The 13900-nt window shown below is 38.8% G+C and overlaps 1 protein-coding gene across 8 annotated transcripts in view; it reads left to right on the top strand.

Annotated features, from left to right (window-relative positions):
* Positions 1–13900, top strand: part of FNIP2 (folliculin interacting protein 2) — a 121305-nt gene that overhangs the window by 47747 nt on the left and 59658 nt on the right. For 7 of the 8 annotated variants that reach the window (XM_036424082.2, XM_036424076.2, XM_036424081.2 and 4 more), the window contains exon 2: positions 11172–11298. In XM_036424082.2, coding sequence (XP_036279975.1) covers positions 11172–11298 — 127 coding nt within the window. Of the gene's footprint in view, positions 1–10917; positions 11048–11171; positions 11299–13900 lie in introns of those variants that run through there. The other variant, XM_036424083.2, reaches the window with a different exon arrangement.

Raw genomic sequence — 13900 nt, 5'->3', positions numbered from 1 at the left:
GCTTCCACCTCTTTATTCTTTCCCATCTCTTTTAAGTAATCAATTTTATTTCTTAAAATTATTTTTATATTAATTTTGTGTAGACATATATTTTCTTTCTTTTTACACAAAAGGTAGCATGTTCTATACAAGAATCTGATCTTTGCTGTTTGGACTTGGCAGTATAATCTGGAGATCCATGGGGTTCTGCTTTCATTCTAACACACTCCGACAGCTACTTGGAATTCTGTTGTCTGAATGTAGTATAAGTGATTTAATTTGTCCCAACTAATATCCTCTCCAGTTTTTCTCAGTATTCTGCTCTTATCAAACATCCTGCAATCACATGGTTTTCAAAATCTGTTTAGTTTCAGAAGTGGGATTAGTGGGTCCAATACTATAAATAAAATTCTGATGCCTATGACAATTTATCCTCCATATATGTAGTCATACCATGTCTGCCTCTGCCTCTGTTTCTCTCATCTAGGATATCTGACTTTTGATTGTTTGCCAATCTAATAGATATATGATTTTTAAGTTGTTTTCCTAGTTTCTAAGAGCGGGGTCTAGCATTTTTTCCTGTGTTTAGAGACTTTTCCCCCCCTCCTTGTGAACTATCTGTATCCATTGCCTAGTTTTCCTTTGCTTTGCAAGTCTTTTTCTATATTGATTTTTGGTTGTTCTTTATATATTAGGGAGATTAATCTTTTGTTTGTAATATGAGTTGCTCAATTTTTATGAATTTTTTAAAAATCCCTTGATAATTTTTTTTTTTTTTTTTACACATTGAGTTCATGCTATAGTATACATAATTTGGTGTTCTGCTTTTCAGTCTTAACAATATACACCAGAATTTTTATTTTTCAAATGTGGCATGTTTTTACCCCTCAGAAGAAAATTCAGAGGGAGGTCATGGAATGTAGAGACTGTTTCCCTGACTTATTTGCCACTGATGCTAAGATGATAGTGTCTCAGTGTTGGAAATGCACAGAATTTGGAGTCAGGAGACATTGGTTTGGTTCCTGACGGTGCCACTTAATGGTTATAACCTTGTTAAAGTCTCCTAACTTTTGTGTAAAACAGATTATATAATGCAGACTCTCACAGGACATTTGTGAAGGTCAGCTCAGGTGAATCCTGTAAAAATGTTTGGCAGACTCTAAAATGTTAGGCAGTTATTTATGTGTGTGCTACGCAGCTCTGATCACTGTCTTCCCCTTCCTACAGCCAAACATCAGACCTTCTGGAACTAGAGTCTCTAGGCACTATACGATTATGCCTTAAGAAGGCAGTTATGTAATATGATGGGAATCAATTTGATAAAGTAATATTAAATTCAAAGACATAAATAAGTTTACTAAACGAGAAGAGGAATTACTTTTTTAGAGGCTTTGTCCTGTTCCTGGGAGAGGCAGGGAATGACGAAGGACAGGAAAATGTGGTATATGCATGCTGAGAAGAAAGCTCAATAAAGGTCATTGTCTAAAGCCAAACTACATATTTGAAACTCAATCTGAATTCCTTGAATTCATTAAGGTGGTTTCCCTGTAGGAGTTCACCCACTGCCTCATGCTTCAGCTACCAGGAAGCCTCTTTAAGCAAACAGTAATTAAGGTTGTTTGTCTTAAGACAATAATAGAATCTTTGATGGGTTTAAAAAAAAAATAAGAGTAGGGTGTTCCTGTTGTATTCCTGTTTCGTTATTTATTTTTAATTTAAATTTTATTATATATTTTCAAATATTTTGATTTTAGTGACAGGACAGTCATATGGTTAAATATTCAAAAGACAACATCATAGCGAGTACTTACAGCACACTGACTTATGTGTGTCTGGCTCTTTGTTAGTCACTTTGCTTTTAATCCTCAAAAGGACACTTAGGAGTTAGGTGCTACTACCCATGTGTTGCAGAGGATTATACCAAGGAACAGAGTTTAGGTAAGCCTCGAAAGTCACATAGCTGGGAAGAGGCAGAGCCAGGGCTTGAACCCAGGCTGCCTGGCTCGAGTCTACACTCTTTTCACTATGCTGTTCTGACAGAGATTTAGTAAATAGTGTAGGGAAAGCCTTTCCCTGTGCCTGTACAATGAGGTCTGCTTACTTCTCTTCCTCAACAGCCCAGCTTTCCATGCCAGACACAGCCAGTCTCACCAATTCATCACATATCTTTCTAGAGATACTCTATGCATACATGATAAAAATTCAGAGTTTTTCTCCTTTTTTTCCTTAAAAAAAAAAAATATATATATATATATATATATATATATATATATATATATTTTTTTTTTTTAATATATATATTTTCCTTGTAACACAATGGTTTGTGGTTTTTTTTTCAGTTAAAATTTAGAGCTTATTTTATAATTGCATAAGATGCTTCCTCATTTGTTATTATATCAGTATAGTATCTATTGTGTGGATGTACATTATTTAACTATCCCACGGTTGTTTCCAGTCCTTTGCTATTCTAGACAGTGCTGTAGGGAGTATTTTTTTTTTTTTTGTACATAATTGTTTTGGATCTGTGCAAGATGATCTGTAGCATTAATTCCAAGAAGTAGAATGGCTGAGTCAAAGTGTGTGTGTGTGTGTGTGTGTGTGTGTGTGTGTATCTCCCTCTCTCCCTCCCCCCTTCCCCACCTCCTTTCTTCTTACTTTAGCCTCATCTCTGTCCCACCACTTCCCCATGTACTCGTCTGTACCCATCTCTTCTAGAGATATTTTACAACCAAAGATAAACACAGTTTCTATTTATTTTGGCTTTTTCATGTTGCAAACAGAAGACCTCACAGAAAGAATCATGCTTTTGACCTCTGGAAACCTCTGAGAAAACAGGATTTTTATCTTATTTGTATACAGTTTAAATGGATCTAGAATGAATATATATAATATGGTAATACATATACTGCATATGACAATGTCATAAAGGTTTAGTTTGAAATTCATTCATCTACCTGTCATTAGTACACACTCTTCTGGGGAGAGGATGGAAAAACCTTACATTCAAAAAAAGATGAAATCATGTTGATGCAAGTTGGTTTTCAGTAGAGCCAGTATACAATTTAGTAACCCTTGGAATTTGTTAATGCACGTTAACTATTTGTGTTGTACTAACAACAGTGTGAAAGAATTAGCTCAGTGAATATTGAATAATCCATACATGAAGATGAACAGCAAAGTTCTTTTTCCAGGGGTGGGGGTGAGGTTAGTACAGATAGTTTCTAGTTTATTGTTATCAGAAAAGAATGAGTAGTGCTCTATTAAAAAATTAATGGAATCACTTTCGGAAAATATAGGCCATATTTAAAGATTCTGAGTTATTAAAGGGCTTGAGAAAGGGAAGAAACTATTAGTAACAAAATATAGGGGGTGGGGGCAGGCTAGAAGGGGTCAGTGTTTGAGGGGAGAGGGACATATGTAATACTTTGGACAATAAAAATTAAAAAGCAAATCTTGGAAAGTAGCCAGAGGCAGAGTCGTGGTTGGTACAATGATCTGCCCACTCAGTGTCCCTCTTACTTCAAAAGAACTTACACTCTTCCTTCCTCTTCAAATTTTGTTAGCGTCTTCTGAAAATTCTCAACTGAAGATGTGTTTATGTTAAGAAGCATGCGTATCAAGGAATAAAGTACACCTAAAAGAGTTAGAGCCTGCCATGCAGTAATGTTGATTAATTTATTAAGATTACTTTTCTCTCAGGACCTGGATTATCTATCCTGAATTATTCTGTGTACACTTAAAAGATAATTTGGGACTATAGTTGTGTTAGAACGGGAAGGATGAGACCTTGAAGCGTCATTTTAGTCCCAATCTGTCGTTTTATAGATGAACATTGGACTGAGAGGTGAAAGAGTGTTACCAGCATTAGAATACCAATCCTGCCTACAACCTGGGCATTCTGACACTGAGTGCGGGGCTCTGCTGTTTCGTTGATACCCAGGTGGCCCCAGGGCAGTGGGGTATGGGTAGTGGTGCTGTGAGTGCCACAGACAAAGTTGATCTATTGCAGAGTTTTACCTGAACTCAGGAAAGAAGGGAGGAATTCTGTCATCTCTTCTTCTGTCTTTCAGAGTTCCCTCAGGCTGTATTGTGACTCATAATATTTTGTCATTGCTGTGTGAACACATTATATAAAGACATGTGGTTTTAACATGTGATAATCATATATAGAATTGTTTCAGTGGGGGAGAAATAGGCTCTCAGGTACAAGCTACTTATGCATAAACTTTGATGGTCATCTTTGTTAAGGATCAGTTATATCAGGGAAAATGTGGGGAACCTGAATGTTACTTTAATTTTGACCTTCCTTAGACATAGTAAGTATTATATTGGTCAATGATCTCTTATCCTACAGTTCCAAAATCCTGAAATCCCTCAAAATATTTTTGGAACTGACCTGAACTGATGTAAGGTTACTATAATCTCTAAGCCACTTGGCATACATATTCATAACTTGGGCTGGTGAAATATTAATTTGTTTGATTTGGAGCCTTGACTACACCTCAGACCCTGTAAGATTCATTATGTAATACTGTATATGGTATAAGCTTCTTTCTGTCTACAGGATTCTGAAATATCTGGCCCCAAGGAGCTCAGTTAAAGGATTGGGTATCTGAACTTCCCTTTGAGTTATGCTTTACAATTTTAAAAGTAATTTCATACTTATTCTCTGTTTTTTCTGACACCCTTGTGAGATATATAAGGCAGATACATTTGGGGAATGCTGAGCTCTGGAGTAAGTTGAAAGTGCAGAGCTAGAGTTAGAAACTGTTTACCTGGCTGAATATTAATCCATACTCCTAATCCTTTCCGATTTGCACTCATCCCCTACTGTGTGGATAACCTTTTTATCATTTAAATTCCCCGGAAGCCACAAAGACATTTAACACCATACCTGTAACAGTATAGTTTACTTATTTATTTATGGGTTGGCCATCCCATATCAGATTGTAAGCATTTTGAGGTAGGAACTGGATCTAGTCCCAGTATCTGTCCTGGTCTCTGGGTCAAGCAGGTGTTAAAAGTATGTGGAAGGAATGAATGCAGGAGTGTGCTTTTGGACTCGAATTATAATGAGTGCTCTTTCCATGCCGTGCTGCCAATCATAGGGATTTATTATTTCATCCCACACATTTCTTTTACAAATATATATATATATCCCCTACTTTCTTGAAGATAGAAGAAATTGCAGCCAACATCCATATAAATTTCTTTTGATAAAATAATAAGGATACATATACTTGGAATCATTTTAGTTTTATTAAAATTTTAATTTTATTTTGGAATCACTTAGAAGTTATATCTTTAAGCCAGCATTATTTTCTGATGAGACTTGGAAACTTCAAGGGCCTTTTTACTATACTCTTGAACATAGGACAGCAATTCAGTGATGAATTTTTATGTAGTTCCTCTGAAACTAAACTAGGCAATTTGTGCAGCTAAGGCTATATCAGTACAAAACAGGGGAAGAGAGAAAAGTTAAGTAATTTGCAAATTACTTATCTTGTTAGCCATCTTCTGCAAATACTAACCTAGCTCCCAAATTTTTGAAATTAGTTACTGCCATATATTTACATAATTTTATTCTGAAAATAAATAGGTTGGGAAATAATGTACATTGGGCTGACCTGGTGAACTGTGCCATCTCAAGCACATCTTCCCTTTTCCTCCACCCTAGTTTTCCTTTATTTCCTGCTAATAGTCATTAGGATCTCCTTGTTGTTTCCGAGCAAACCTTTTGCAAGGGTTTCCTTTTTTTTTTTTTCCTTTTTTTTTTTCTCTTACAAACTCTTGTGTCGAGGGCTCTTTTTTTTTTTTTTTTTTTTTTTTTTTTTTTTTAAAGAGGAGAGGAGCAGTGGGAGCTGGCAGAAAAGAGTTTAAGAATGGCTGGAAAATATCCTTGTTTATAGCAGACTAGAGGCCTAATGCACAAAATTCCTGGGACCCTTCTCACAATCTGGGACTGCTGGCTCCCAGCCACTTGTCTTCCTGCCTGCCTGATTGCCTGTAACTGCTTCTGCCTACCAGCCTGATCATCCCCTAACCGCTCCCCTGCCAGCTTGATAGATGCCTAACTGCTCCCTGGCTGGTCCAATTGCCCCCAACTGCCCTCCCCTTCCAGCCTGGTCACCCCTAACTGCCTTCCCCTGCAGGCCTGGTCACCTCTAACTGCCTTCTCCTGTAGGCCTGGTTGCCCCCAACTGCCCTCCCTACCCTGCAGGCCCAGGCGCCCCCAACTGCCCTCCCATGCAGGCCTGGTCACCCCTAAATGCTTTCCCCTGCTGGCCTGGTCACTTCTAACTGCCCTTCCTTGCTGGCCTGATCGCCCACAACTGTCCTCCTCTGCCAGCCATTTTGTGGTGGCCACCTTGCGACCACATGGGGGCAGCCATCTTGTGCAAGGGCGTGATGGTAAATTTGCATATTACCTCTTTATTATATAAGATAGGATTTCTAGGACCAGAGTTATATTTGTTCACTGATTTATCCTGTGCCTGGAGGAATGTGTGGCACACAGTAGGAGCTATTGTTAAGTGGATAGTATCTGCCAGTTTTGGTTGTGATCATTATTGTTGGTTTTGTTTTGTTTCATTTTCCCTTTCTTGGACCATTTAAATTTTTGTATCATATCTGATTCTTTAAAAATTCACATTCTTGATTCACAAAACTGTTCTTTAGACTCTTATTTTTCACTACATAGGGTTGTTTCCTTGTGTGACAGCAAGAGTAAAGACACTTTTGAAGTAGTCTTCTTTCATTGATCATGCTTTAGCATGGGTGTACTTGAGCCCACCTCTAGCCTTATCCCTATAAAAGTTCAAGTGAGACATAAAATTCCAACATTAGAACTGGTGTTTGAGGATGTGGCAAATCACTCTACAACAAATCATACAATCACTGCTCTCATCCTTATTAGCCATGACTTCTTGAAACTCTGAGTATGCAAGTCAGCTCCACCTCTCCATTTGCCCGGAAAATGTTTTTTTCAAAGAGTTTTAGTTCTCTCCTAAAATACAGGTGAGATTATGCCCTTCCCTTTCTCAGAATGTTAGACTGACACACTGCTGCTTGTGAGACAAACATAGTATATTCCTTGGCATAGCATTCAGGGTCCTTCACAAGTAATCCTAAACTACCAATATTTTTCCTATGTAATGCTTTTGCAGCTAGACATGTCCCAACTACCCAAGACTTTGACATTGTTCCATTTCACTTTTTGTGTTTGTATCATGCCTTTGTCTGCAAGGACTCTGTTCCTTGTTCCTCATCACATGTTTAATTCTTACCATCCTTCATCAAATATTGCTTCTTCCAGGAAGTTTTCTCTGTTCTTTTCTCTTGCTCTCTATATTCTGCCTTGCCCTCTTATTTTCATGTAGTTACCTACATGATTGTGTTTTCTAGATTTTAGGTTCTAAAATAGAATAGTGACTTAGACATTTCTTATTGTATCCCACTTGAATACCAACATTCCTGGACATTTCTCAGCTTGTAGAAGCATGACTCCAGTCTTTGTCTCTGTCATTGCATAGCTATCTTCCCTCTGTGTCTGTGTCAGATTTCCCTCCTTTTATGAGGAAACCAGTCATTGGATTAGGGCTGATCCTAATCTTGTAGGACCTCAGTTTAATTACATCTGTAAAGACTGTGTTTCCAAATAAGGTCATATTCACAGGTACTGGGAATTAGGAATTGAACGATCTTTTGAGGCAACATAATTTAACTCCAATATATGGCTATAAATATTGATATTTTACAGAGAATTCTGTTTTTTTGTAGTTAAAATCATTTGAACTATTGGTTACCTTTCAGTTAAGTAGTGTAGACTTTGTTCGCTTGATTTCTTATCTTGATTATATAAGACCTGGCTTCACTTCCAAACAGGTAAATCTTAGCATCAATCATAGACTTTTAAAACCTAGAAGGATCCATATAAGTTTTATTTTTTTACATTTTACAGTTAGAAAAGGTAGACAAATCATCTTATTTTGTTGTATCTCATGTCATAAGGTAGACAAGTCATACCATGTTCCTTGATGCCAGGGATAGTGTTTTTTCCTTGCTTTCAAAAAAAAAAAAAAAAAAAAAAAAAAAAGCAAAGAAATGAGGTAGTTCTGATTAAAATAAATGTCTTTAATATAGTCACACCCTTTAAGGCAAAAGCTCAAAGAATATTTTTCATACTTCTGAATAATACCGAGCTGCCCTCAGGAAAGTAACATGTGGTTGGTGCCCTAGTCACTCCACAGTGACTGTTGGTTGACTGTTGAAGTGAATGTGAACATAAGGAGAATAAATGGTGTACATGATTATGAATACCTCAGGCCCTGTGTATAGAGGATGGAAGGGAAAAGAGCTGGCAGTGTGCTGGGAGGTTTTCCTACATTATCTTCTTTAATCTTCACAATAGGCCCAACGTGTTGCTTGGAGGAACTTTCCCAAGCCCATTAAATCAGTGGGAGGCAAAGCTGAGATCTGAGCCCAGGCCTGTGTCAGTCTGAAGTGCTCATTTAATCTCCTTTGCCCTGCATATAGTTCCTTCACCAAATGATTCAGCTGCAATTTCTTCTAATATTAGTTAATGCCAAAATTATAATTGGGTGTTAAACCAAAGACAATATTGATATGGAAGAAGGTGAATAGAGTTTTTCTCATATTTTAGAAAATACTTGATAAGGAATTTTGATTTAAAAAATTGGAGTCTTGACATGCATACTGTGCCCTTCCTACATCTTTTATTTCCATCCTTTAAAGTCGAAAACTAATATGAAACTTTTAATAAGGTAATCATTATTTTAACTCTTCTAGACAGGCTATGCTCAGTTTGATATTTGAGTCAGTGTTGCCTCTCAGAAATAAGGATTGAACAACTTGCTTTGTAAATTATGCTATTGTGAAAAAATAAATATGAGTTCAGACCCTTCATAGTGAAGGCAACAGATTGAACAAAAAGCACAAAGTAATTTTTTGTTGAGTTTTTACTTTTAAGAACTTTAATTTGTATACTATGTTTTAATAGTTGCAGAGAGTGTTTTTAGAGATCTTGTAAAATTAAAATTTAGTGGTATTAGTGATTTTAGGGCACAATCATTAGGACTTTTCAGTTGTAAATGACAGAAAACTAACTCCAGAAATGGTGTTTATTCAGGAATAGCTGCCTTTGATTGCCGAGACAGGAAGCAGTCTCGTTCCATTCTGTTGCTCACCTCTTCTTTCCTCCACATTGACTTCACCAAAGATAACTCTACCAAAGCCTATCTTCAGAAAGGCTCTCTCATCTCATAATGGCACCAGCAACTCTAGGGTTACTATTTATCAGCTGAGCAACTAAGTGGGGACTGGCTATCAGAGCCTAGCTGGACATCATAGGATCTTGTCTGATGGGCCAGGCCTGGACCATGGAGTACCTCTGGGCTGAGAGTGGAAGAAAAATGATTTCCAGAATGCCCTTGCCATGTTGTTATGAAAGTTGGGCATAGTAGCTTAGAACATGGTAGCTTTAATTGTTAAAAGAAAGTACAACCAGAACTTTTATGTTTTTTGGTGCTGGGATTTAAGAAAACACATCTGCTACCACCATTGCCTGAAAAAGGAAAGGAGCAATAATGCACAGTTTGTGATTTTTTTTTTAAGTAGCATTATCAATTTTCTTAAGTAAATATTACCATTTTGGAGCACTTGCTGTGCATCAGCCTCTATGTGAAGCATTTTACATATTTCATTTAATTCCTATGGCAGCTTTGAGGGTGGGTAGTAATACTCACATTGTGCTGATGAGGAAATGGTAGCTCAGAGAGTGAGGGTTTGAATCCAGACTTGTCTGGTTTCACTTCAGTTATTCTGTCTCTTAATTTTACAGTTTGTTTTTGTCAGTCTGTCTGTCTATCTAATTGTCCATCCTCTAATCCCTTCAGAACGACTCCTCCTCTCCCAGCATTCTCTAAGCAGTTAGCACCCCCTTTGCTGCAGGCACCCATCTAGTTCACATCTTATCAGTTCTGCATCCTGAATATCCCTCTAGTATTTGGCTCCTTTTCTCCTGTCACTGTAGCCTTCATTATGAAGGGCCTGAACTCAAATTCTTTTTGGCCTGCCTGCTTCCAGTCCTACTGTGTCCCACCCTGTTTTCCTTAAAGCAGCCAGATTGAACTTTAAAAAAGCATAGATCTGAATTTAACCTTTGTTTACCTAAGTGCTTCTGACTGCATTGAGGGCAGGATCCTGGCCTACCTTTTCAGCCTACCTTTCAAGTTCTTTCTTCCTCTGGCTTTTTTTCCCCCTCTTTCTCAATTGCATCACTTTTACATCTTACCATTTCCCTCCTCTTACTGTGTTCTTCATTCTCACACTTTATCTCTTTAACTCTTCTTCAAGTTTGTGTTTAAGTGTCACTTCCTTAAATCATTTAGGGACTTCCCTGCCCCTCTCCCCCCACCCTTTCATCTGAAAATATGAGAAGCTTTTTAAACATGTATCTTTATTGTTGGAAGAATTACAGATGTTCCCCCCACCACCACCCATTAGCCCTCTCCCCAGACCTTCACCGCACTATTGCATTCTGGTTTCATTTTTTAATTCAGGAACAAACCTATGTTTAGAGCAGCTTTATCCCAGTAGCTTTTGGTCTGCTTAGGAATAAGCCATCCTTCCTTTATTTGTTATTGTTTTTAGCAATTCAGATGTTGTCCAATAATGTACTTGATTTTTAAAACTACTTTGCCAGAGCCAGCTATAATAGATGAAAATACTAAATCTTAGGGTATGTAATTTCTCCCAGTTTGACCCTTGCATGAGTGGATGGCAGAGGAAGAGAAAAGGCTCTTGTTCTGAATTGTTCCCAGCCCAATGACACAAAAGCTTGAACATCCCAGAACCCGGACATCCACATTCAGCTCTCTACGCATGTCCTTAGGATTTCTGGCTACCATCTTTCCCCAAAATGGCTTTGGAAGGAGAAGCTTTCTCGCCATTTATTTATTATTTAAAGCAGTCTTCCCAACCTTTGTCATGGACACTGGCAATGTTTGTATGGCCCGTTGGCGTCCACAGACGAGGCTGTCTGCCCCAGGTCTGAAGGGATCTCTGTCTCTGCATACTTGTGGCCTTCTGGTGTGCACACAGGCACACGGGTGGGGAAGATTATTCCAGGTCATACAGATGCCATAACTTCTTTCTCTTTTTTTAATCCATAGTTGGTCATGTTCGGAGTTTGACCTGAACGAGATTCGCCTGATTGTTTACCAAGACTGTGAAAGGCGAGGTAGACAAGTCTTATTTGATTCTAAAGCTGTTCATAAGATTGAAGAGGTGGCAACTCAGGTATGAAATGCACTTTTGCTTTCATCTTTTTCGTTTGTGCTTTTAACCATCTCTCTGGTCAATCATTTATTAATTCTTAATTGTCTCTTTGGGCTATATTGTGCACAGCCATTGATAGTTCAGAAGAAACATAAGAAAAGCTACCCTCCACCTTCCGGCCACATTTGTATTTTTTTGTTTGTTTGTTTGTTTGTTTTGTTTTTAATTCTCATTGAGGATATTTTTCCCACTGATTTCTAGAGATAATGGAAGGGAGAGAGGAAGTGGGGGGGAGAGAGAGAGAGAAACATTGATGTGAGAGAGGTGCTTCCTGCACCTGCCCCTACTGGGGCTGGGGAACCTGCAACCAAAGTACATGCCCTTGACTGGGAATCGAACCACAACCCCTTGGTCAGTAGACTGATACTCTGACCACTGAGCAAAACCAGCCAGGGCTGCTTTTGTATTCTTACTAATGCACAGATGAAACTGTTAGGAAATAATTGTGACAGATACCAAGCATTGTACTGTAAATATTACTAGAGGTGAATTTGCTGGTGAGTTGCAATCTAATAGGATTTTAATACTAAATATGTGCAGTGTAATAGGAAATCTAAGAACTCTAAAATTCATAAAGTGTTAGCCTGAAGAGAAATTAATTAGATCGCTGTTAGTATTTCTCATAGTCAGTGCTACAGAGCACTGGGCTAAACACAAATAGCTCTCCTCAGTGTGTGGCTTCAGCATGCTAACATGCCTTGTCATCATTCAAAAGGGTGTGCTTCTCAACCTGTCTGGCTTTTATTTATTTTCTTTTCTTAGTGGAAGGCAAGGTGGTTGAGTTGGTGGTGAGGGGCAGGACGCAGGAGGACCTGAGGATGGGTCAAGTGAGGACAGAGAAACTCTTTTTTTAAAAAAAAAAAATACATTTTTATTGATTTCAGAGAGAAAGGGAGAGGGAAAGAGAGATAGAAACATCAATGATGAGAGAGACTCATTGATTGTCTGTCTCCTGCATGCCCCCACTGGGGTTTGAGCCCATAACATGGGTATGTGCCCTTGCTGGGAATGGAACCTAGGACCCTTCAGTCCCCAGGCTGATGCTCTATCCACTAAGCCAAACTGGCTTGGGCCAGAGCAGCTCTTGATTCCTTGGAGCCAGAAGGTTAGTTTAGAGTACTTGCAAGTTGTCACCTTTAGACCTTTCATTCTCTTTTTAATAGTTGTTCAGCTGTTTGCAAATTAAATAAATTCACTTGTATTCCTTCTTTACTTGCTTCCTGTACTGACAAAATTCTGGCTGTTTACAGAATATGTATTATAGCTAAAGTAAATGAAGAGTTTATGTCATGCTCTTTGTCTCATCATGGCCAAGGGGCTGTTTTCCTGCTTTTGATAAGGATCCTTTCTGCAGGAAGGAAGTGTTTGGTTAAAGGTGGTTAGCTGGGTGGATTCTGTAGTGCATTAAAGTGGAAGTCTGCCAGGTAGCTAATCATTACAGTAGTTGTTGGGCTTGTTAGGTAGGCTTGAGGGGTGGCGAGGGCGGGTGGGAGGGGGGCAGACTTGAAATGTTTCAGGTGATTCACCTGTAAGCTTTAATGGTGGATTTGCATCAATGTTTAGGTGAACACTTGACCCTTTGTTTGGTGTATGGGACGTGGTTTCCCCTTGATTCCCCATATCATTTCCTGTTGCCCTGAAGACCTTGCACAGATGGTTTAGTTGAGGGCTTCTAATGGTCATAACAGCTGGAGGAGGAAATAATTCTCACTGGTTTTCAAAAAGCAACTGGAATCTTTAGTTAGAGCAGTACTGACACTGGCGTCTGGAATATAAGCTTTTTTGGAAGCACTCGTTTAATCAGAAAGGCAACTAGGTCCAGGGAGGTTTGTATGTGCCCAAGGCTACAGAAAGCTCAGTGGGCGCTCTCTTCGCTGTACCAGGTGCTATCTCCAAGTACAGACTGCTCGGAATGCTGTACCCCAGCCAAAGGCTCCAGCAGTTTGTGAGGCAGGTACGGACTTTGTGTCACTCTAGTTCCTCTGAGGGGCTGTGTTTCTGGCTTAAGTGGTATTAAGTAACAGTGAGATCTGAAGAGGGTGTTGAGGGAGTGTCAGATGCTCCGGAATAACCAAGTGCAACTTTGAATGCCATCACTGCTGGAGAGGCTGTTATGGACCAGCGCAGTTTACGCTTTCCTTACATTCTTTTCCCATTTTCAGCCCTCCACCCCCTTGGCAAGCACAGTACGTCATGAGTTTGTATCAAGCACATGATGCAGGCATTTGCATTAGACCACCAGTGTGACTGTCACATTGGAGATTAGATAAGCTGCAGTTGCATTCATGGTATTCCAAGCAAAAACTGCACACAGAAAAACAAGACTCGATTAGCAGCAATTTATCATAGAGGGTACAGGATGCTTCTGTTGGGAGTACTATTTTTGGGTGTAGAAAGAAGGGAAAATTTAATAAAGATGTTTCTTTATACCTTTATGTCATAAAATTAGCAGTGAACTCTGTTTAGGGAATGTATAGCAGATAACCTTCTATTACCTCTAACCTTTAAAGGTCAAATTTCTATCACATGCTGTGCAATTCGCAGTAGCTCCGGTTTCAGAGTT

Source organism: Pipistrellus kuhlii, unplaced genomic scaffold, assembly GCF_014108245.1.
Source record: "Pipistrellus kuhlii isolate mPipKuh1 unplaced genomic scaffold, mPipKuh1.p scaffold_m20_p_8, whole genome shotgun sequence".
Classification (NCBI taxonomy): Eukaryota; Metazoa; Chordata; class Mammalia; order Chiroptera; family Vespertilionidae; genus Pipistrellus; species Pipistrellus kuhlii.
Note: the sequence above shows the minus strand (reverse complement) of the source record. Positions and strands in the feature narration are given on the sequence as shown.